The sequence below is a fragment of the Pholcus phalangioides genome, unplaced genomic scaffold (genome assembly GCF_987345545.1).
Source record: "Pholcus phalangioides strain wild (caught in Gottingen) unplaced genomic scaffold, Ppha-v1.0 ptg000003l_1, whole genome shotgun sequence".
Taxonomy (NCBI): domain Eukaryota; kingdom Metazoa; phylum Arthropoda; class Arachnida; order Araneae; family Pholcidae; genus Pholcus; species Pholcus phalangioides.
The window spans coordinates 23720792-23746281 of NW_028301596.1; the positions used below are offsets into that span (position 1 = coordinate 23720792).

Sequence of the window (25490 nt, forward strand, 5' to 3'; positions counted from 1 at the left end):
TCTGTGAAATTTGATGCTTTTTCCCTCTCTTTAGTTAAATATACTTTTCTAGTTAATCCTTTCCAAAAAAAAAAAAAACTATGAATAATATGAATTTTAGAATTCTTCAATGGAATGTCCGAGGCATCAAGTCCAAATCAACCTTTATCAGAAATTTTTGTTTAAACTATGATATGTTATGTTTACAGGAGACTTTTCTGGAACCGAAGGACCATTTTTTTCTTGCTGGTTTTCAGATTTTTAGAAATGATCAACTTCTTCCAGGTGATGGTTTAGTGACCGCGGTGAATTCATCTCTTTCCTCATCTTTGATATGGAAAATTTCTGACCCCTTTTTTGAAATTATGATTGTTCAAGTTTTTCTAAACAATTTTTCTATGTATGTTGTTAATTTTTATCGTCCTCCAGGTGTTTTCAATATCGCTGCTATCGACAATATTTTCTCATACATCTCTGGGAATTTCATCATAATCGGAGATTCCAACAGTCATCATCCAAATTGGGGAGGACATATTGTATCTCCTGCAGGTACTATGTTATTTAATTGGTATCTTAATCATAACCTTTGTCTAGCTCCTCCTTTTTGCCCCACCTTTTATAGCAAGGACTCACAATCCAAATCGACTTATGTTTCTGTAGCCCAGGTCTTTATAGATATATTATTTGGTCTCCCTGTGAATCCTTATTCAATAGTGATCATTTGCCAATTAAGATTTCCGTCTCTTTGAATAAACAATTCATATCTCAGGAATTCCGTTATATTAAATGGTCAGCGGTAATGGCAGGTCTCTCTGTCATCCCCGCTACTAACGATTTCGACAATATTTACAATCATGTTGTTTCCATTGTTAACTCAGCTAGGTACTCTGTGTACCGGAAGAAACAACCTTGGCTTAAGTTGGATAAAGAAGGGCGTATTGCTCTTATCGAAAAAAAACGGACTTCCCGCTTATTTCGCCGTGTGCCCTCTCAGGACAACTGGATTAAATATAAAAGATTAGCTTCTGTTTTTCGTCGTCACCTTCGCATTCTACGATTGAAGACTCTGGCTCAAGAACTTCATCCTTTCACTCAGCCCTCAGTTCTTTTTTCTGTCTTGTGTAGACACCGTTATATCGTGGCGAAAACTTGGGATGATTCCCGGCACATTTTCAAGATTGCTAATAATAGTTATGTCGATCCTCTCGTACAGATCCAATTTTTAAAATTTAACCACTTTTCTTCACCTGGCCGGTCTCACACCGTAACTTTTTTATGGTCCTCCTCGTGAGTTCCAGGCTTACATGGATGCACCGTTCACTTCCACGGAAATTCGTAGAGCCACTTGTTCTGGTAGTTCAACGACCCCTGGTCCAGATGGTGTTCCATTGAAGGTGTATAAACTCCTTCCAAATAAGGGGATTGAATTTCTGAATGCTTTTAATACCCTTTGGTCTTCATCGCTGGTGCCGCCGTCTTTTAAAGAAGGACGTATTATTTTTATTCCCAAGTCAGGAAAGCCAACAACTGATCCGAAGAACTTTCGTCCTCTGACTCTTATAAACACTATTAGTAAAATCTTTGAGAGAATCATTCTTTTTAGGATCACTTGGATTGCATTACGATTTGAGCTCTTTCCAAAAAACTTTTATGGTTTTCGACCGAAAACTGGTGTCGAGGTTTGCATTAAAGATATGGTGTTCTCCATTTCATATGCCCTCCAAAAGGGCTACACTAGCTACATTATCGCTCTGGATTTGAGAGCTGCTTATGATTCCGTGAAGCATGATTTGCTCATTTCCAAATTAGCTCGCTTGGGCTTCCATGGAAATTTTTTAACTTGGCTCTTTAATTATCTCTCTAACCGTAAACATGTTATTCATTGGAGGGGTTCCAGATCTGGGGCTTTTGCTCCCAACTGTGGTCTTTTACAGGGATCTACCCTTTCCCCCGTACTTTTCACTCTGTTCACATTAGATATAACCTCATATATTACTTCTGACATTAATTTCTTTATGTATGCCGATGATATTTTTCTCCAGATGAATGCGTTAGATGGGAAGTATGCTGAGTCCAGGTTGATGAAGATGAACACCTTGCCTAACATTCTCAGATGGGCTGAAGATAGTGGCTTGTGCATTTCTCTATCCAAATCTCGATTTTCTATTTTCTCACGGAAACGACCTCCATACTTTCCTTCTTTCAGCATTAATGGTGAATCCATTCCGTTCGATCCGTACTTGAAAGTTCTAGGTGTTTATCTGGATTATACCCTCACCTGGAAAAAACAATTATCATCTCTGCGTTCTAAGGGCACTCTATCTTTAAACATTTGTCGCTCCATCTCTCACTCCTCAAGAAATATTCCTTGCAAGTTCCTCAAACCTGTGCTAATGAGCATCATTGGAGGTACCATTGGTTACGGAGCGGTGGCTTGGTTTAATGCAGCCAAATCTTCTCTCACCAAGATCGACACCATCTATAATTCCTCGATGAGATCTATCTTATTCCTCCCTACTTCAACTCGCATAGATAAACTCAGAATCATTCTTGCCCTACCCTCCTTTCAGGATTCTATTCTTTTCAGAATTGGGTTATCTTGTATTTCTGCCACAGCCTCTCCCACGCAGGGTCACTCTAACCATATGGATTCGGGCTTTCGTCGCCTCTCTCCATCTTTGGCTAGGAAAATATCACAGTTCAATAATACCATTGGGTTTTCCCATAGGTCCATGTTGCGTCCAATTTATTCCTTTTGGCCGTGGATACCCTCGAATATCTATTTCATATCGGAGGGTCTTAATTTTCAAAAAACTAAGTCTACCATCCCTTATCAAACAATATTCCAAGAGTACATTGAGTCTCTGCCGCTGAATGCTCATGTAATTGCTGCAGATGCGTCTAAATCATCTCAAGTGGCTTGTGGAGCTTTCTGTTTGGTTACTAAAGTTATCAAGTCTTGGTTCATTAATAAAGACTCCTCAGTTTTCACTGCGGAGGCCCTTGCTATTACTTTAGGTCTCAGATCCTTCATTCAATCTTCTAATACTCCAATATTCATATTTACGGATTCCAAATCAGTCATCATGGCTCTCGACAATTTTTCTATTCATTCGTCTACGGTGACGCATCTCCTGCATGCTCAACTGGTTCATACTAGTACTTTGGTTAACAGCATATCACTAATTTGGGTCCCAAGTCATTCGGGCATTGCCATTAATGAGACAATAGACAATCATGTTAAAACTGTAGCTTCTTCCACTGTTGATCTTCTACCTTCTAGCCTTTATGTGGAGGACATTCGTTCTCTTTACTCTCGCCACTTCAAGGAAAATATCCGTAATGCTCTTTTCTTATCTATTCCTGAGTTTAGCTCCTTCTATAACTGCTGCCAGAACTTCTCCGCTTTTTTTTCGAATAGAAGGTTGGAATGTTTGTTTTACAAACTCATTTGCAATAGAGCTCCCTTGAATGATTACCTCCATCGTATTAGGAAAATGTCTAACCCTCTCTGTCTACAATGCAAGATTCCTGAAACTTCCTCTCATTTTTTGTTTTCTTGTATTAGGTTCTCCCAGGTTCGGTTCTCAACTTTTAATTCTCTTTCTCCACCACTTAGTTGTTGGTCCGAATTCTGTTCAGGCAGACCTGAGAGCATTATCTGTAGCTTCGAAAGGTTTGTTACCCTTATTCAACGTTTTTCGTGAGTTTTTATTTATTTTTTTCCCCCCTCTTTCTTTCTCTCATTTGGTTTTTGTCTTTCTCTGCCTTGGTTGTTTGGTTTCTTTTTTGTTACCACACACTCATTCAGGGACCTCATGTCATCATATCATTTTAAAGTGGCTTAGCATCGTCCTCTAAGCCGGAAGACTTCTTCTATATCTTATATAACATCTCCATCTGCGTTTGTTTCGTCTGGTTTGTGTTTTTTTTTCTTTCTTCTCCATACCCTTCTGAAGAAGAGGGAAGAATGGAAATTGCTGGAATTCCTATGTGTTCTGTGATTGATGGCAACTCTTTCGTTAGTATATTTTTATAACATGTTCTATACTCTTGTGTAGGCTGACCATATTTCCTCAAGAGAAATACGGGACATTGGGATTCAAAATACGGGAAAGTACGGGACATCGCCAATTATTGCCAAAAATGACGCCAAAACCGAACAAAGTCGCCAAATATTGTTGAAATAATGGAGAAATCCCAATGACGGGAAATGCAGCATTACTGCTAATTGCAGTGGATTAAAATGAATTCCACGAAAAAAAAAATTTCACTAAGACAAATGTGGGAGATTCATATACTCATTTATAGTTGTAGTTATCATAATATAATTTATAACTTGAAAATAATTTCAATCTTAGACTTCAATAAAGAATAAAAATTCAAGTAGGATTCGTGCAAAGTACGGGAAAAACCGGGACACTTTTGCTAAAAAGTCGGGGCAGCCAAAAAAATAGAAAATACCGGGACTGTCCCGGGAAATACGGGACGTATGGTCACCCTACTCTTGTGGAATGTTCTTTCTCTAACAGGGGATGGCCCGAAGGCATAAAGCCCTGTATAATTGAAGAAGAAAAAGATATGGTCATAGTAGCCGAGAGCCCTGTATAATTATTATTGTATTGTATTGTGGATTCTGATTCATTACACACTTGTGACATTTCACGTCGAATCGCTACCGGCCTGATTAGCGGTACGTGAAATTTCTTCTCTTGAACTTGGTTCCCTCGTTTGAAAAAATGTGTCTCCCTACTTGCTTTGAGTTGTTGATGCGCTGTTGGAGCAAAGGTGTGTTCACTGGGGAAGGCCAACATAAGCCCGCACAAGTGAGGATACATTTCGGGGAATAAAATTAATCAAATTAAGCTAGTAAATCCCCCCCCCCACCGCACACTCAGGCGGGGATATATGGGGCCGATCATCCCACCCCCCCCCAAGCGAGTATGATAATGCATTCAATAAATCCGGTTGTGAAACAATGTCATATATGTTTTAAAAACAATATATTTTTTTAACATTTAACTATAAATATCTTAAGCAGGTGTGAAATTTTCCAATAAAGCTACACATCATTACAATTACTGCACAAAATATTAATCTGAGTATAAAAAATATTACACAATTTGAAGTGAAATTAATACATGTTTGTTTGTGTGTATTGTGTAGATTGTATTGTATAAAAATACTCTTTATGCAGCCGTGCAGAAGCACTCAACTACCCTTTCTTCAAAAACAAGGCCTTATACTCGCAGAATTCTTTTACAAAGTCGGGCCGGAACTGCGTAGAATATTCCTGTGACAGTCGTGAAATATTCCTGTGACTCTGGCACCCGCAGACTATTTCTTGTTCCCTAAACTGAAAACATCACTAAAGGGAACAAGATTTCATGATATTGGATTTCATGACTTTAGGAGTTTCACAGCTCAAATCAGAGGTAGACATTGAAGGTCGACTAATTCTAAAGCAGTCTTAGTTATCAGCTTCTTCAATAGCATAGGCGGAGATCGACTTGGAAGTCTGGGGGGTGGGGGCAAGGTCATTATTGCTGGGGGGCACGATGATGAGGATGTCAGCTCATATACACATTAGATCAGTCATCTCTGCCCATGTTCAGTAGGCTTAAGAATCATGAAAGAATTTTTCGAGTAGTCCTATATTTCCAATTATTTAAACCAGCATTCCCATTGGAATCTCCTTCCAAGGTGCTGCTTCTCCAACATTTTTCGTCAAATGTCAGATCTTTTCTAGTAATATATTAAATTGACTAGATTTTTTAGGATAAAGAGGGGAAATCCCCATCTCAGTAAAACCCACTGATTATGTTTACATTTTTCATTCCGTTAATCCAAGCTCTTTTTAAAAAGTCAGAAAAATTCAGATTTTTGAAGGCGAGTTAGTGCTTTACCCATTTGACCCTTACCGTGGTCCATCAATATTCGCTTCCACTGTTTTTAATGGTCCAAACACATATTTGCCAATTTTTATTTCGGAACAGCTTTGGTGTAAGGGACAGGTTGGCGACTTTTTTTCCGACGCCAAATATGTCTGACGGTCCGAGAAAAAGCCGCCAGACACTACGTGCACCAGAAAAAAAAATCGCCAGCATACAAAACAGTAAAAAACAATAAAAACAAATAGTATAAACAAAAATAAGCTCTGGATTGTTTGAAAAATAAAACTGTGGATAAAAATAAATCAATCAGGGTTTAAATAAAACCCAGGCATTGTTCAAATAATAAATCGATCAGTGTTTAAATGAAGCCCGGCCATTGTTTAAATGAAGCCCGGACCATTGTTTAAATAATAAATCTATCTGGATTTAAATAAAGCCTGGACCGTTGTTTAAATAATAAATCGATCAGGGTTTAAATAAAACCCGGGCATTTTTTAAATAATAAATCGATCCGGGTTTAAATAAAGCCCGGACCGTTGTTTAAATAATAAAGCGATCAGGGTATAAATAAAATACGGGCACCATTTAAATAAAGGGGAAAAAAGAGAACAATACAACCTGACCAGCGACGAAAATGTAATCCAAACACTCGGAACACGCACAAACGACAAAATGGCTGTACGGCTGTTTGAAAAGATGCACTACAACACTAACGCCGCCTGGCAGAATTTTTCAGAACAGCGACAACCCAGCAGAACAACATCGAACCAGAGTGCACCAACGATGGCAACTTATCGCCGGAAAAAAGTCGCCAATTTGGCGTGTCGCCATATTTATACCAAAGCTATTCCAAAACGTGCAACAGAATTTTGTTGTTAACTCTCAGCTGTTATTTGGGCCCAATCAGCTTCTATCAAAAAGAGAATTAGCTCCAAGGTGGCCAACAATACCACCCAACTTAATCCTGTTTATTATTTCAATAAAAGCCACCAAATCTCTCGCAGCTGTCTTGTTTCCAATCACCCCGTTTTTCCAATTACTCTGGCTGACTCCTAATTAAACTATTGATATTAAATTTACTTAATATTATAAAAAATATGCTTTTCCTATATCTCTAAAGCATAAATTCTAACTTATATGACAAATTATTGAAGGAAAACTAGTTTCTTACTAGTTACTTCTTTTTCTAGACCCTGCCTTCCATTGTTAAGTACCGTTCAGCATATATACTTAAAGGTAGAAATATTCTAGCTGCACCTATAGCGTAGTGGCAGCACACTTGCCTGAAATGTGAGAGGGTTCGAGTCCCCGTAGAGGCCGTGGTAAATTTTTCCATCTGAAAATCAGCATCTCTATGAAACAGCCAGTTTTGTGCATATATTAAGAATGAATAATATTTTGAACGAAATATAAAAAAAATTGTAGTGGTTTCAGAATCTCAAAAAATACCATTATAGAAGAGTTGATTGTAGTAAAGATAGCATTATATCGAGAGGAGTTTAACATTAGACTATAAGAAATTTGTAAGGACTATCGTGTAAATATTTAGAGAAGCCAAAGCCATCCAGATATATTTTTGCTTGTTTTGGAAAGAAGTCAAAGCCGTCTTGAGATATGACTCTGTTTTTGTTGTGGTTTTGGCGTGTTGTTGCTCGTATGTATGTCCGTGCAATTCGTTTTTGTGGATTGTTTTTCTTAAATAAATTAAATAGATTATACCATTGTCCATCACTACAATTGGTGACCTATATTGTGAAGAGCACAGGAAATGGAAGAATTTATGCAAATAAAAAAATGACAGATCAAAACGCAACTGGTTCAACAGAAATCGCCCATGTTTCTGTAAAAGCTCCATCGTTTTGGCGAGCCAATCCAGAGATCTGGTTTAGGCAGATGGAAAGTCCATTTCTCTTGGCAGGAGTGACAGCTGAGGTGACAAAGTATCATATCGTATCTGCCTTGCAACCCGGGGAGCTGTCTGTTTTCAGGGACATTATTACCAGCCCACCCACCGCAACATCTTACGTTATGCTGAAACACTGTTTGTGCACGCAATATGAGGATTCAGAGAAACAGCGGTTGCGCAACCTAATTTCTGGATTGCAACTGAGTGATCGGAAACCATCACGCCTTCTCCTGGAAATGCGAAGTAAAGCTGAGCAACGGTTGAGTGATGATATTTTGAAGTCTCTTTTCCTCCAGCGGCTGCCTACAAATGTTCAGCAAATATTAGCAATATCCAATGATAGCCTATATAAATTTGCAGAAATGGCTGATACCATACTTGCCGCAGAAAGCTCCACTGCTGTTCATGCAGTGTCAACTGAAGCTTCACAAATGCAGACCATTCGAATGGATATTTCTTCCCATTTGGAGCGTCTCGAAACGCGTGCGTGATCCCAATCAATAAATCACAGTGGATCTCGTCAGTGTTCCAGAAGTCGTGACAGAAACTACCAGCACTGTTGGTACCATTGGCGTTTCAAAGAAAAAGCAACCAAATGTGTCCAGCCTTGCAGTTTCAACCTGCAGGGAAACTAGCTGGGCCGTCACTCGATGCTCAGAGTGACGGCAAACTCGAGTGCTTCTGTCTATATCTGTCTGACCAATCATCTTCTGTGAAGTTCCTCATTGATATAGACGTGAATGTCTCTGTAATTCCTGCCACAACTGCAGAATCAAGTCATCAGCCTGGAAAATTGCAGCTTATTGCAGCAAAGGGAACTGGCATAAGCACCTATGGCCAACGCCTGCTTAAGTTGAGCCTAGAACAAATGAAGAATATTTCGCTGGCCATTTATTGTTGCAACAATTTTGCAACCCATCTTTGGGGCAGATTTCCTATGTCACTTTGGCCTGTTGGTTGATGTTTGACAAGGATGTTTGGTTGATCCTTTAACACAACTTCAATCAAAAGGTCAAATCTCAACTGCACCACAAATTCAAGTGAAGTCCATGGATGGAAACTCAATCTTTCACTGCCTGCTAGCAGAATTCCCAACACTAACAGAAGCTTCCATGGGTCCTCGACAAGTTCAACATGATGTGCAACACCTCATCGAGATGAAGGGGCCACCGGTCTATGCGAAGTCAAGGCGATTACCTGCAAACAAACTGAAGGCTGCTGAACAAGAATTTGAATATCTTGTGGCGCTTGGAATATGCAGACCATCAAAAAGCAGTTTGGTCTCGCATCTTCACATGGTAAGCGATGGTGACTAGCACCCATGTGGCGATTATCGAAAGCTCAATAGTGTAATGGGCCGGACAGGTATCCAGTCCCACACATTCAAGACTGTGTATAAATGTTGGAAGGCAAACAGATGTTCTCCACGCTTGACTTAGCCAAGGCATTCCAGTAAAAGAGCAAGATATCCCAAAGACTGCTGTGACAACACTATTTGGACTTTTTTGAGTTTCTGTGCATGCCTTTCAGTCTATCCAACGCGCGGCTGCAACTTTTCAAGAGTTTATATACATTATGTTCTCAGAGGATTGAACTTTTGTATACCATATTTTGATGATGTCTTAATGGCCTCAGAAAATGAAAGTCAGCATGTTGACCATCTGAAACAAGTTTTCCAGAGGTTTCAAGAGTTTGATGTTCTCGTCAACGCTTCCAAGTGTGTTCTTGGTCAAGCCTCTGTGAAATTCCTGAGTCACATTGTAGATTCAAAAGGCATTTTACCTCTTCCTGACAAAGTCTCAGCAATCATGAATTTTCTTAAACCAGATACCTTGAAGGAACTGCGTCAATTTCTGGCCATCAATAATTTATGTAGGCGTTTCATTCTTCATGCTGCACAATCTCAAGCAGTGCTTAATAATTACCTGAAGGGTGCCACAAAGAATAATAAAAGGCCTATCGAGTGGTCAGACGAGTCTACCAAAGCATTCCAAAAGTGTAAGGATGACCTAGCGGAAGCAATCACATTATACCATCAGTCACCTACAGCTGCCTTAGCTATTGTGGTTGATGCATCTGACACCGCTATAGGAGCTGCGCTTCAGCAACAGGTAGGAAAAGATTGGCAACCATTAGCATTTTACTCCAAGACGTTATCTCCAGCCCAGCGAAAGTACAGCGCATATGATAGAGAGCTGTTGGCAGTGTACATGGCAATCAAATATTTCCGCCATATGGTGGAAGGCCACTGTTTCATGCTTTTTTTCACTGACCTCTTTCCTATGCATTTACACAAAAAGAAGTCAAGTGCTGTCCACGCCAACTGAGGCACTTGGACTGCATTAGCCAATTTACTACTACTTCATCGAACACCTACTCTGATCATATCAGTATATTGCAATTTACTGCCATTAGTGAAATGGGTTGGAAGTGAAGGTGCTGTCTATCGGTGGTCGCCTCGAGTTCGTTAGGGAAAATATCCTCCCTTGGGTTTGAACCCGGGACCCTGACAACAACCTTCACAATTGTAGACGAGCATCTTACCACCATGCCACTCGGGCACAGCCAATTTACTACTGACATCAGGTATCTCAAGGGCACAGACAATGTAGTGGCTGATGCACTATCAAGAGTGCACATATCATCGATTAATACACCATCAATGTTTGACTTCAAGGAAATGGTACAACAACAAGCAGAATATGACAGCGGAATATGAACTCCAACAGTTGATATCCAACAGTGTCATTCCATCCTCTTTGACATTTCAAGCCATCCCAATGGGTGACCCTTCATTGGATCTTTTTTGTGAAACATCTACGGGCCATATCTGTCCAGTCGACCATATTTGAAAAGCTGCACGGTCTCTCTCATCCTGGTGTTAAAGCCTCAATCAAGCTGGTACAATAACGGTATGTGTGGCCCTCGTTAAGAAGTGATATTTCTTTTTGGACTTGCAAATGCATCAATTGCCAGAGGTCAAAAGTCTCCAGACACACCAAGAGCAAGCCTGGCATTTTTCAACCATGTAGTTCCAGGTTTGAGCATGTACATATTGACTTGGTAGGACCGATTCCTCCCTCCGAAGGGTTCTGGTACTGTCTCACTATGATCGACCGTTTTTCTAAATGGCCAGAAGCTGTACCTCTGGTGGACAGTTCAGCCAACACAGTGGCAGAAGTTTTTACGCCAGCTGGGTTGCTCGTTTTAGCCCTCCTCTTCTGTTAACATCAGACCAAGGTGTCCAGTTCGAATCATTGCTCTTCTCTGCTCTGGTCCCTTGGCTTGGTACTATACGTCATCGCACATCTCCTTATCACCTGGCTGCTAATGGGCAGTTGGAAAGATTTCACAGACAACTAAATCTGCAATCATAGCTACAAAAAGCTGGCGTTCTTCCTTCCATTCTGCTAAACTGCCGTGCTGATTGGAAAGAAGATATCCAGACTACAGCAGCAGAAATGCTATATGGGGTTCCAATTTGTCTGCCAGGAGAATTCTTGACGCCTCACGGTGACAGTCCGGATCCAGCAACTTTCATTGGTAAGTTGCGACAAGCTGTGCAGAACTTGTGTCCTACTTCAAATCAGGCGCATGGATCAACAACAGTCTTCGTCAGCAGAAACCTAAAGACATGCTCACATGTCTTCTTGCGGACTGATGCTCTTCATCGAAGCCTTCAGCCTCCATACACTGGTCCACATCAAGTTGTCTCTCGTGGGAATGAAGTTTTCAAAATTATTGTACAAGGTCGTGCGGTGGTAGTGAATATTGATCGTGTCAAGCCTGCATATGTGGTGAAAGACACTGATCTGCCAACCACAGCTACCACATCTCGAATAACTATCTCATCTCCAAAAGCTGACTGTCCTTCTGCCAAGGACTTATCAAGTGATTCCAATGTCAAATCTCATGTGGTGACTAGATCTGGGCGCAAAGTAAAATTTAACTCGAAGTATCAAAATTGATACACTTTGTGTAGCAATCATCTCGCTGGCGGGGGGCTAATGTAGGGACCATCCAGTAAATATTTAGAGAAGCCAGAGCCGTCCATATATGATATTTTTCCTTGTTGTTTTGGAGAGAAGTCAAAGTCGGGAGATATGACGCTCTGTTTCTGTTATGGTTTTGGCGTATTGTTGCTCGTATGTGTTATGCTCGTGCAATTTGTTTGTAGTGTTTTGTGAGGATTGTTTTTCTTAATTAAATAAATTAAATAGATTATACCATTGTCCATCACTACAAATTCGTCGCAAGATTTGAAAAATTAAATACAGTCAGAGATGCCACTGGACTCTTTACCTGGGTCCCGGGACCCAGGTTATTTGAAAAATATGGGTCCTTTTTGAGTGAAAGTGGGTCCCTCTCAAAAAAAATTTATCTTGAAAAAAATTATGCTCCCCATCCCCAATAATTCACTGGTATCTCTATGGATTTTCTTCCAGCATGCCCCAGGTCTTTGATGACCTGCTTATATTTCTTCGTTGAGACTCTTAGCAGTTGAAGGCACACATTTATATATTTACTAATAATCAATGTATAAATTCCCTTCTGATTGATTTTATATTTCATTAAAAAAATCTTAGCACTTTCAATATCTTCTGATCAAATTTAAAGCAAATTAGATTCTCTCTCTCCTCTCTGACACTTATCTTCTCATTCCCTATTCATACTTTGGTTTTCCTGGTAGAATGATTTTATTTTCCTTCCCTGTGTGTTCTGGTGCACCATTCTGATCTGTCACCTATTTTAACACCTGAATATGGAAGCTATGTCAGATTTGTGTTGGAGAAACTTAACAGTGTACTTATGTGTGCATGCCCAGCATTTGGTATGTTTTGTGTTCAGTAGATGGTGCCATCTATCTAGCGCAGCAACTAGGTACTTTCTCAAATGGGCAAGTACACATTTTGGCACACCCATGTGATGTAGAAGAAGCAGTTATGAAGGGTGAATTTGGTTCCCCCCCCTTCTCCCCCGTCTAGTCCAGAGCCCAGGACACTAGGGCCGCCTGTCCCTCTCCCTCCCAGTTGCGGCCCTACATCTATCCTCCAAACTGGTAATGCGTGCATTGGAAGTTTATTGCATGCATGTTTGTGTTGTAAGTCTGTGTGATCGCCGTGGCAACCAGAAGTTTTTTTTCAAAGGAATAGCCAACTCAAAATTTGAAATCTTTAGAAAATCACATTTTTAGCCGATTACCATTGCGCAATCGCAAGTTCCAAACATGGATTTTCACCATAAGCAAAATATGGGGGAGGTTATAAGGGGCCTCTTCCCTCCCCCCCATATACGGAGATCAAAAATTAAAAATATTTTTGTAGGGAATTGAAATATTGGAATAAAAAATTTCTTTTATACTATCTGTGTGTGAAGTGATCCTTGTGCCCCTCCAAAAGCCGATTCTGCTTACACACCCGTGATTTTAGTGATGCGAAACGGTAACTACCGCGTAGCAGCAGATGACAAAACTGGATATTCATGGATGAGTTTTTACAGATTCGGTTTTTTCCCCACTATATCAGGAAAGTTTTACAATTTGAACAGGCGTTCCAATCCTTTACGATTTAAAAAAAAAAAAAAAAAACGCATTCGCAATATTGTAGGAACAAAACAAATTTACGCCGTAGAGACGCTGTCTTTGAATGTCGGCAGATAGCCGCGAGAATACTGTAATTTTCTTTTTAGAACTAGGAAAGAACGCGTCCCGGAGGATGCGTGAACAAAATGTATATGCATCCTTTTCTGAAATTCCGGGTATTTGACGCATTATAGCGCATCAATGGCATCTCTGCAGTGATACCTAGGTTTTTGTCGATAATCAGTTCGAAAACAAACGTCAATAATCCATTCGAAAACAACCAATGAAATCCAAAACTGACGAAAACCGAGAAAGAGAGGTAATTATTATGATAGGAATCAATTTAAATTCAATTAATTTGTTCTATAAATTCCAAAATGTTACCAAAAACACATTTTATATAGAATAAATATAGTGTTTATTACCAAAAAGAATAAAAAAATTAATATAAAATGAATATAAAAGACTAATGTAAAGAATAAATGAACATTTGTATTTTTATACCTTTCTGAAGACTCTTTTTGGCATACAGAAGATGGCTAGGATAGAGGGTGCAGATATTATTGTTTGAAAGGGGAATCCCTCTTCATAAGGACCTTAGGTATTAAGACACTATTTTTGGTCACTTCCCATCTTGGTCTTTTGATACTAGGACTAGATTTAGAGTCAGTGGACCCATTTCGCACAAGACAGCTGTCCAAAGGGATCTGTTTTTGCCTCCTCTTTAAGATTTTCCAAGAATGTTTGAATTATCTTAGCAAGTTGCAGGCTTCTTCAAAGGGCTGCTGTCTCTGGAAACTTTCTTTAGTCCCGTGGAATTGTTTAGCTAGACACACGAGGTGATCAGTGGTGTAGCCAGGTTTTGGTCCGTGGGGGAGCAAAATTTTAAAAGGCGCCATTTTTTGTTCGTGCTTAAGGCGCAAACTTAAAATTATGCATTCGTGGCAATAACTTTAAATTTCCCAATTTATAAAAATCAAATTTATTTTGTTTTCAGTTGATGTTATTTTTCAAATTTAATTAATTACCTTTCAATTGATTAATGTATTTTAATTTTTTAATTAATTTTAAAAAATGTAAATTCCATTTTACGTTTTGTGTATTTATACAAATGCAAACACCAAAAACAACTGGGAAGTCACCCTAACAGGTAGTTGGAAAAAAATTTAGATTAAAATATAAAAAATGATAGGAGAATAAAATAAAAAGGAAAAAATATATATTTTCTTTTTCTTCAAAATTATTCCAAGATATGAAAGTATTAGGATGAGTCCGTGGATCAATTACGATATAGTTTTATTACACAAACATTACTACAAACTACACAACACACACAAGGACGGTTACAAGAGGAATGAGAACAAACAGTACACTGATCAGAGTATAACAACATACGTTATAGGTGCTACCATCTATCAGACATTATTTACACAGACATATTTCACTGTTGTTATTTACACTAACACCCCCCTTTAATTCAGTCTGTTTGAATTATCTTAGTGGAAATCAGGTGACAAGTCCAAGTTCTTTGCAAAGCTTTTGATGAGCTGGTCTTGGCAGTCCTTTCGTAAGTATGTCTGCAATCATATCTTGACTCTGGGGCTGGATTCTCCCCTTGTCCTTAGAAAACGCTCGCTCAGCACTTGTCCTTAACTTAAGGAGCTGCTCAACAGAGAGCTTCAAGGAGAATTCCCCGAGATGCATTCTCCCCTTCTCCTTAACCATTATCCTTAGGATCACGTGACTGGTTGCGGAGAAAAAACAGGTCTTTCGGTTCTTCGGCTCAGCTCATCGTTTGGCCAATCAACGTAAAGCAAAAATTTTACAACTACTACTATACGTATCGAAAATCAATGTTTCTTCTACATTAGTGGCAACAATTGCTTTAGTTACATTAATTTCGCGCGTATTTTTCCCCTCCCTATTTCCCCTCCCTAATTTTTATTTTTTTGCATTTGCTTTTATACGTGTTAATTTTTAGGTTTCATTTCAATAAGTAGTTTTAGGTTTCATTTGAATAAGCTAGTTTCAGAGTTTTTTCATTAGATATCTTATATTAGTTTTTTCCTGAAAATTATGTATATTTTTTTTATTTCCATTAAAGTTTAACCAGCTTATCCCTTTAACCCTTGCGGGTGAGATACTTGGCAAACATTCGTGGTCTTAAATGATTACATAACAAAAAAATTAAATATCCACGAAAGTGACTAAATTTTTAGATTCAATTTTTTTGTATAGAAATTTGTTTACTATAGAGATTGAGTTTAAAAAAAAATCCAAGTAAAACTAACAATGTTGAGTTTTATCTATGGTATAAAAACCTTAGAGGAAGTATGAGGAAATTAATAAGGGTATATAAGGGAGATATATATATCCTCTTAGGTAAAAACCCAATGGAATGAACGACACCTAAATTATATTCATTAAAAAAATGTAACACATGCTGCATAGCATAGAGGTTTACACAGCAGTTATGTTCAATCATCGGGGTGGGATGTTGAACATTTTCCAAGTCTATGAATTTGATGTCAATGTTAAAGCCATTTGGATTTATGTCTCATATTCCTAAACAAATGCTACATACAATTAGAGCCCTTGCAATATCAGCGGGTCAGTTGGAAAAACTATATTCTCAAGAGAAGTGTGATCTCTCATTATTTAGAACTGTTCATTTTGTTTTTTCAGCTGCATCTAATAAAAAAATAAATTGTAACTATAATTTGGATAGATTAACTTTATGTTATTCCATCCAGTTGTTAAAAATACACATGAATTTCCTATGCAACTGATTCTTGCGTCAAATTCACTGCAATAAAGCAACATCCATAGATTTTTTTTCGAATTAAAAATTGTAATCACAAAACAGAAAACACCTATTTACTACTCATGAATAAATTTATTAGACACTTGTATACAGTATCATCAAAAGCGATGTGATCATGTGAAATACATGCACTTATATGATCAACTTCCAAGTCAGCACTGAAAGGTCATTTCATTCAGCATTTTCACCTGAAATGGAGGAAGTGGGTAAATCGATAAATTAATGAATATTGGAAGCTTTGTGTGTGTGTCATAAAAATGACAGAGTTAAAAATGAAGGTTCAACTTACTTGAGAAATTCATGGATTAAATTCATCTGCACACTTCATGAGCACTGAGTTCTACGTCGTTAACAGAAAAATGTAATTTCTTCCTTTTTATAACTCCCTCACTTCAGCAAAGTCAAAAACCTAAAAACATTTTAAATAGTTACAAATAATATTTCAATGTATCCATAGTGATGGAACACTACTAACAACCATACATGCACTTCACACACATTCCTGTCAGATTTTCCTTCTGCGTACTTTCTAGAAATTGTTCATTTGTCGATTAGTTCGAAAAATTTTACGAAATTGCTCACTTGTGTGTTTCAATAACTTTTTTTTCAATGTTCATTCAACAATTGATTATGTGTCAAAGATTCTCTCACATCTTTGGGTAGGGTGAATGATTTCTGAAACTTTTTGAGCAGGAGATGTTTGGGAAAGCTAGACCAAACTCACTTTAAATGAGAAAGAGCAAGTTTTTGCTTATTTTAGACAATTGCATTGCTCATTCAGAGATAAAATATCTTCAGACAATCCAAATATGATTTCTCTGCCTAATTAAAGATGCCTATTCACAATAATTATAAACAGGGACATACATAAACAGTTTTTAAAAATCATTGAAGGTGAGATAAAATGGAAACCTTGCTAACTCAACACCTGCTTAAGTGGGCAATTTTCTCGATCCTATAAGAGAGTTGAGTTATCAAGGTCCTACTTATACTACTGCACCACATATACACATTTCTCTAAGGAATTTAACATGATTGGCATGTGTTGGAAAGTGGATAAATAGTTTCTGTAAGGTTTCCCCCTATCGGGAAGGAGCATGATGGGATTAGAAAGCATGGGTGGGGAGAAAGGCCCTCAACGGTGAAGAGAAAAGAAGCTTGATGTGTTTTGGGTAGTTAGAGAGTGGCTCCTGTGGACTCAGGAGGTAGTTTCAAAGGCTCGCTGTAAGCGAGGAGGATGTGTGAATATTATAATGTTTATTGTTGAAAATTATGATTAAACCAAGTAATATATATAAAAGTGACATTGATTATGATTGTGGCAATCAGTCATTGAAAACGAACCAGACAGTTTCCTTCCTTAACACAAAACTAACATTCCTAAATTGGAATGCATTGGCCCTGTTCAGAAGATGGTTGGTGCACGTTTGAGTTAACTGAAGAAAACCATGGAAAGGATCGAGTGGTAAAGGTAAATTAACCGATAAACTACAAAATTACTATGGTATTGCTATTCGTAGCAATGTGGGAAATTTAAAAACTATGCAGTTACAACGTCTATGGTGGTCGAGTGGTCATAGCGACGAACTCGTATCATGAGCACCCGGGTTCGAACCCCACCATTGCCACAGTGGTGGTTGGCTGAAGTTGGTTTCTTGTGGCTCCTAACTTTGAGGTGCAAATGTGAGCCAATCTCCCCATTTAAAAAGTCTTGCCACAGAGAGCAACAGGCCTACAACGATACAATTACTTAATCATTACACTTCAATCATAGTTAGAAAAACTAGGGGCAGATAGCAGCGCTAAGCATAAACACCGAAACAAACTCTACATCAGCTTTCACTACACGTACATTCCAACATGTACCAGTTCTTCATAATATCCGCAAAGGAATATGGACGAGGAGCATGTGTGGTTTATTAGTAGTCTGCAGTTACAGCTGTATTTTTTCATTGTTGATCCAGTCATAAAGAGCATGTATGGACAATGGCCAAGAGGACCTGACAGTTGGTGTAAGCATCAGAAAGCTGCATGTGAATGACATAAAATTACTGATAAATCTCCTGCTGGCCTCTCTAATGACAGCATAAATGTAATAAAGCCAACATACACGAGTCCTTGTGCACAATCCCTGTTTCGAAGTGCTTGAATGGTATACTGCAGAACAACAGTGTGATTTGGGCAATTTTGCCTCTAAGGGCACTTTTATCGAACTGCAAACAATACTTTTGGGGACTATTGCAGTTCTGCGTTTTAATTCTGGCTATGTAGGCATATTGTCTGTACTTGAAATCTAGGAATCCTAGTTGATGAACTAGCGTCTTTTACTCTGGGTTGGGCGATGCGAGTGTGACATGTTCGATATACCATACAACACTGGCAAAAAATGACCAGAAGAAAAAAAAAAGCAGAAAGTCAAAATTAGAGATATTTGAAGCAAAGGAAGTTCTGTCATACAAATGTGGAGAATTCTGAATGTTAGGAGTGTATGTGAAACTTTTTTTTCATGCATTCTCTGAGAAACTGATTTACATCATTCTTGTCTGCTGCAAACCTGATGCCTACAAAACTTTACAGGATATAAATTTTTCCCAGGTGTTCTGTACAGCTATGAGTATGCAATGAACTAGGATCTAAGCAATATCTTTGAAACTTTTTGATTTACATGATTTTGAATTTAAAATATCGAGTTTTTTTAAATAAAGTTTTTTTCACGTTTTTAAACAACCATATCTCAAAATTTTTTCATTTTTTTATATTTCTTTTAACTTTTAGTTCATTGAACAGAACAATATTATAGCAACATACTGTGTGAAGAACAAGTTGATATAAGTAGTAGTATTTCACAATGTTTTGCATAAATACTGAAATTATACGAATTTTAGACGTATAATTACTCTAGGCAATATACATTTTTTTTTTCAAAATATTAATGAAAAAACATTTTCTTATATTTACATATGTTAAAAAACATGTCTTAGTTTTATTCCACATTCAAAAACACAAGCATTTCATCCAAAATGACGTTTTTGAAAAAGTACCTCACATGTAGTCAGTCGCCTTAATGCATGTTTCCCAAATAAAATACACATTATTTCAAGAACTGAATTACACTTAACTTTATAATGCTATTTCCTATGTAAGTTCAATGTTACAAAATTATAAATGGTTAGATACAGAAAAATTTCAAACAAAATGTAGAAAAATTAGACTTACCTTTAAAGAAATTTGCCAAAATCATACAAGATCTGCCTGTCATTTCCTTTAGAATACACCAGACTCTCCATACTCTGTAGTACAAAATATTAACATTAATACCACTAAAACTGAAGTTTCACTCATAAAAATTAATTACTCATGCAATACATTAATAAAGTGCTTAATAAGCTATGTTATATATGCAACCATTAAAAAAATTCAAAATCATGATACATATAGAACCTGCAGCAATTAAGGAAAGTATGCAAATTAAATATAGAATTTGGCACTCATTTTGCATTGAATTAAAAAAATAAATTTTTAACAAAATATATAGTGGGGTCTGACTGGGTAGCATGTAGTTTTTTTAGGATGCATTACATTTTTATGCAGGAGTTTTTAAGCACTTTTGCACATAGCGAGTGTGTGTATCACGTTTGCATGTCAACTTTTACGTCCAAAATATAAGATTGGCATTTTCATAATAGGGTTTAGAGAGCCTTGAACTGTTTCCAGTCATTAAGATGGCCCGAAAATGAGCATTAATAAGACAAACATAAGATGCGGCATTATCGATAGGCCAAACATAACATATTACTACAATACATGCTATTCCTATTTATGAAGGGAATTTATTTATGAATATATCTCTTACACACACACACACACACACAGATCATCTTGCGATCAGCACATATTTTATGACGAGGTCAGTCAGTAAGATTTTTCTCCCAAAAATTTCGACTAATTTAATGTATATTAACATGCAAAGTGAGTGATATGTCATGACTAAAAATATTACGAAAAATAAAAAAATATTCGGTTTCATCGCGTTAACTTACACTTCCGCTCAACCGCATGTCTTGTCATCTCGGCTGCAACTCCTCACATCGCCGCCTTACTGTATTTTTCGTTAACCTAAATTCCTTGCATCATCTTAAATGCATATATCAAGCATTAATGGCATGGAAAAACACTAAAACAATTGTTTGAATGTGAATATATCTTCTAAGAGAGCACGCATCGCCGCCGCCATTACGGGAAATGTAGTTGTCCTCAAGCTTAAGGAGAGCGTCTCCTCACTCCTCCACTAGCGCCATCTTTGTCCTTGAGTAAGGAAGTAAAGCTTTCCTTATTTAAGGAAAAGCGAGCGGAGAATACTGGGGCTGGATTCTCCCCTTGTCCTTAGCGAGGTTTTTCTCCTTAAGCCCTCTGATTGTCCTTAATAAAGGAAAGGAGAAAAAATTCCGTATTCTCCGCTCGCTTTTCCTTAAATAAGGAAAGCTTTACTTCCTTACTCAAGGACAAAGATGGCGCTAATGGAGGAGTGAGGAGACGCTCTCCTTAAGCTTGAGGACAACTACATTTCCCGTAATGGCGGCGGCGATGCATGCTCTAGTAGAAGATATATTCACATTCAAACAATTGTTTTCGTGTTTTTTGATGCTATTAATGCTTGATATATGCATTTAAGATGATGCAAGGAATTTAGGTTAACGAAAAATACAGTAAGGCGGCTATGTGAGGAGTTGCAGCCTAGATGACAAGACATGCTGTTGAGCGGAAGGGTAAGTTAACGTGATGAAACCGAATTTTTTTTATTTTTCGTAATATTTTTAGTCATGACATATCACTCACTTTGCATGTTAATATACATTAAATTAGTCGAAATTTTTGGGAGAAAAATCCTACTGACTGACCTCGTCATAAAATATGTGCTGATCGCAAGATGATCTGTGTGTGTGTGTGTAAGAGATATATTCGTAAATAAATTCCCTTCATAAATAGGAATAGCATGTATTATAGTAATATATTATGTTTGGCCTACCGATAATGCCGCATCTTATGTTTGTCTTATTAATGCTCATTTTCGGGCCATCTTAATGACTGGAAACAGTTCAAGGCTCTCTAAACCCTATTATGAAAATGCCAATCGTATATTTTGGATGTAAAAGTTGACATGCAAACGTGATACACACACTCGCTATGTGCAAAAGCGCTTAAAAATTCCTGCATAAAAATGTAATGCATCCTAAAAAAAACTACATCCCTACCAGTCAGACCCCACTATATATTGTTAAAAATTTATTTTTTAATTCAATGCAAAATGAGTGCCAAATTCTATATTTAATTCGCATGCTTCCCTTAATTGCTGCAGGTTCTATATGTATCATGATTTTGAATTTTTTTAATGGTTGCATATATAACATAGCTTATTAAGCACTTTATTAATGTATTGCATGAGTAATTAATTTTTATGAGTGAAACTTCAGTTTTAGTGGTATTAATGTTAATATTTTGTACTACAGAGTATGGAGAGTCTGGTGTATTCTAAAGGAAATGACAGGCAGATCTTGTATGATTTCGGCACATTTCTTTAAAGGTAAGTCTAATTTTTCTACATTTTGTTTGAAATTTTTCTGTATCTAACCATTTATAATTCTGTAACATTGAACTTACATAGGAAATAGCATTATAAAGTTAAGTGTAATTTAGTTCTTGAAATAATGTGTATTTTATTTGAGAAGCATGCATTAAGGCGACTGACTACATGTGAGGTACTTTTTCAAAAACGTTATTTTGGATGAAATGCTTGTGTTTTTAATTTGAATGTGGAATAAAACTAAGACATGTTTTTTAATATATGTAAACATAAGAAAATGTTTTTTCATTAATATTTAATAAAAACATTAACATAATAAAAGAAAATGTATATTGCCTAGAGTAATTATACATCTAAAATTAGTATAATTTCAGTATTTATGCAAAACATTGTGAAATACTACTACTTATATCAACTTGTTCTTCACACAGTATGTTGCTATAATATTATTCTGTTCAATGAACTAAAAGTTTTGAAATTTAAAAAAATGAAAAAATTTTGAGATATGGTTGTTTACGTGAAAAAAAACTTTATTTAAAAAAACTCAATATTTTAAATTCAAAATCATGTAAATCAAAAAGTTTCAAAGATATTGCTTAGATCCTAGTTCATTGCATACTCATAGCTGTACAGAACCCCTGGAAAAAATTTATATCTTCTAAAGTTTTGTAGGCATTAGGTTTGCAGCAGACAAGAATGATGTAAATCAGTTTCTCAGAAAATGCATTAAAAAAAAGTTTCACATACACTCCTAACATTCAGAATTCTCAACATTTGTATGACAGAACTTCCTTTGCTTCAAATATCTCTAATTTTGACTTTCTGCTTTTTTTTCTTCTGGTAATTTTTTGCCAGTGTTGTATGATATCTCGAACATGTCACACTCGCATCGCCCAACCCAGAGTAAATAGGCGCTAGTTCATCAACTAGGATTCCTAGATTTCAAGTACAGACAATATGCCTACATAGCCAGAATTAAAACGCAGAACTGCAATAGTCCCCAAAAGCATTGTTTGCAGTTCGATAAAAGTGCCCTTAGAGGCAAAATTGTCCAAATCACACTGTTGTTCTGCAGTGTACCATGCAAGCACTTTGAAACAGGGATTGTGCACAAGGGCTCATGTATGTTGGCTTTATTACATTTATGCTGTCATTAGAGGCGTCAGCAGGAGATTTATCAGTAATTTTATGTCATTCACATGCAGCTTTCTGATGCTTACACCAACTGTCGGGTCCTCTTGGACATTGCCCACTTATGCTCTTTATGACTGGATCAACAATGAAAAAATACAGCTGTAACTGCATACTACTAATAAACCACACATGCACCTCGTCCATATTCCTTTGCGGATATTATGAAGAACTGGTACATGTTGGAATGTATGTCTAGTGAAAGCTGATGTGGAGTTTGTTTCGGTGTTTATGCTTAGTGCTGCTATCTGCCCCTAGTTTTTCTAACTATGATTGAAGTGTAATGATTAAGTAATTGTATCGTTGTTGGCCTGTTGCTCTCTGTGGCGAGACTTTTTTAATGGGGAGATTGGCTCACATTTGCTCCTCAAAGTTAGGAGCCACAAGAAACCAACTTCAGCCAACCACCACTGTGGCAATGGTGGGGTTCGAACCCGGGTGCTCATGATACGAGTTCGTCACTATGACCACTCGACCACCATAGATGCTGTAATTGCATATTTTTTAAATTTCCCACATTGCTACGAATAGCAATACCATAGTAATTTTGTAGTTTATTGGTTAATTTACCTTTACCACTCAATCCTTTCGTGGTTTTCTTTAGTTAACTCAAACGTGCACCAACCATCTTCTGAACATGGCCAATGCATTCCAATTTAGGAATGTTAGTTTTGTGTTAAGGAAGGAAACTGTCGGGTTCGTTTACAATGACTGATTGCCACAATCATAATCACTGTCACTTTTATATATATTACTTGGTTTAATCATAATTTTCAACAATAAACATAATATTCACACGTCCTCCTCGTTTACAGCAAGCCTTTGAAACTACTTCCTGAGTCCACAGGAGCCACTCTCTAACTACCCAAAACACATCAAGCTTCTTTTCTCTTCACCGTTGAGGGCCTTTCTCCCCACCCATGCTTTCTAATCCCATCATGCTCCTTCCCGATAGGGGGAAACCTTACAGAAACTATTTATCCACTTTCCAACACATGCCAATCATGTTAAATTCCTTAGAGAAATGTGTATATGTGGTGCAGTAGTATAAGTGGGACCTTGATAACTCAACTCTCTTATAGGATCGAGAAAATTGCCCACTTAAGCAGGTGTTGAGTTAGCAAGGTTTCCATTTTATCTCACCTTCAATGATTTTTAAAAACTGTTTATGTATGTCCCTGTTTATAATTATTGTGAATAGGCATCTTTAATTAGGCAGAGAAATCATATTTGGATTGTCTGAAGATATTTTATCTCTGAATGAGCAATGCAATTGTCTAAAATAAGCAAAAACTTGCTCTTTCTCATTTAAAGTGAGTTTGGTCTAGCTTTCCCAAACATCTTCTGCTCAAAAAGTTTCAGAAATCATTCACCCTACCCAAAGATGTGAGAGAATCTTTGACACATAATCAATTGTTGAATGAACATTGAAAAAAAAGTTATTGAAACACACAAGTGAGCAATTTTGTAAAATTTTTCGAACTAATCAACAAATGAACAATTTCTAGAAAGTATGCAGAAGGAAAATATGAGAGGAATGTGTGTGAAGTGCATGTATGGTTGTTAGTAGTGTTCCATCACTATGGATACATTGAAATATTATTTGTAACTATTTAAAATGTTTTTAGGTTTTTGACTTTGCTGAAGTGAGGGAGTTATAAAAAGGAAGAAATTACATTTTTCTGTTAACGACGTAGAACTCAGTGCAGATGGATTTAATCCATGAATTTCTCGAGTAAGTTGAACCTTAATTTTTAACTCTGTCATTTTTATGACACACACAAAGCTTCCAATATTCATTAATTTATCGATTTACCCACTTCCTCCATTTCAGGTGAAAATGCTGAATGAAATGACCTTTCAGTGCTGACTTGGAAGTTGATCATCTTGTATATTCATACGTAGCACGATCATATATGTGCATGTGAAATGCTTTTAATGATACTGTATACAAGTGTCTAATAAATTTATTCATGAGCAGTAAATAGGTGTTTTCTGTTTTGTGATTACAATTTTTAATTCAAAAAAAAATCTATGGATGTTGCTTTTTTGCAGTGAATTTGACGCAAGAATCAGTTGCATAGGAAATTCACGTGTATTTTTAACAACTGGATGGAATAACATATAAAGTTAATCTATCGAAATTATGATTACAATTTATTTTTTTATTAGATGCAGCTGAAAAAACAAAATGAACAGTTCTAAATAACCTTATTCTAATAACTTTGAGTGTAAATACATTATAACAGATGTAATTACATAGTTGATAACTTGCTTGTTATGTTACAGTACAAAGTGGGTATCCTACCTAAGAAATCTCTGGTGAATACATTTCCCTGAGTGAGAGATCACATTTCTCTTGAGAATATAGTTTTTCCAACTGACCCACTGATAGTGCAAGAGCTCTAATTGTATGTAGCATTTGTTTAGGAATATGAGACATAAATCCAAATGGCTTTAACATTGACATTAAATTCATAGACTTGGAAAATGTTCAACATCCCACCCCGATGATTGAACATAACTGCTGTGTC

The 25490-nt window shown here is 37.1% G+C and overlaps 1 protein-coding gene and 1 long non-coding RNA gene across 17 annotated transcripts in view; one reads left to right on the forward strand and one right to left on the reverse strand.

Moving 5' to 3' along the window:
- The first annotated feature begins 4537 nt into the window (after positions 1–4537).
- Positions 4538–25490, forward strand: part of Tbcc (Tubulin-binding cofactor C) — a 44918-nt gene continuing 23965 nt past the window's right edge. Inside the window, exons 1-4 of one of the 15 annotated variants that reach the window (XR_016194502.1) lie at positions 4547–4672; positions 21692–21765; positions 24585–24691; positions 24791–24941. Coding sequence is in view for 2 of the 15 variants with exons in the window: in XM_089247114.1 (XP_089103240.1) it covers positions 4719–4805; positions 14861–14927 (154 nt within the window). In the remaining 13 variants the exon portion in view is untranslated. Of the gene's footprint in view, positions 4806–7063; positions 7196–13399; positions 13680–14860; positions 14932–20783; positions 20951–21691; positions 21766–23431; positions 24412–24584; positions 24692–24790; positions 24942–25490 lie in introns of those variants that run through there. The other 14 variants (XR_016194501.1, XR_016194510.1, XR_016194513.1 and 11 more) reach the window with 14 other exon arrangements.
- LOC149088328 (uncharacterized) lies at positions 16326–19617 on the reverse strand. Of its 2 annotated transcripts, none has more exons than XR_016195373.1 (3): positions 19401–19617; positions 16474–16593; positions 16326–16372 (listed from the first exon to the last, which is right to left on the reverse strand). It is a non-coding gene; the product is annotated as an uncharacterized LOC149088328 (long non-coding RNA). The 2 variants fall into 2 exon arrangements; XR_016195374.1 differs by lacking the exon at positions 19401–19617 and adding an exon at positions 16767–17134.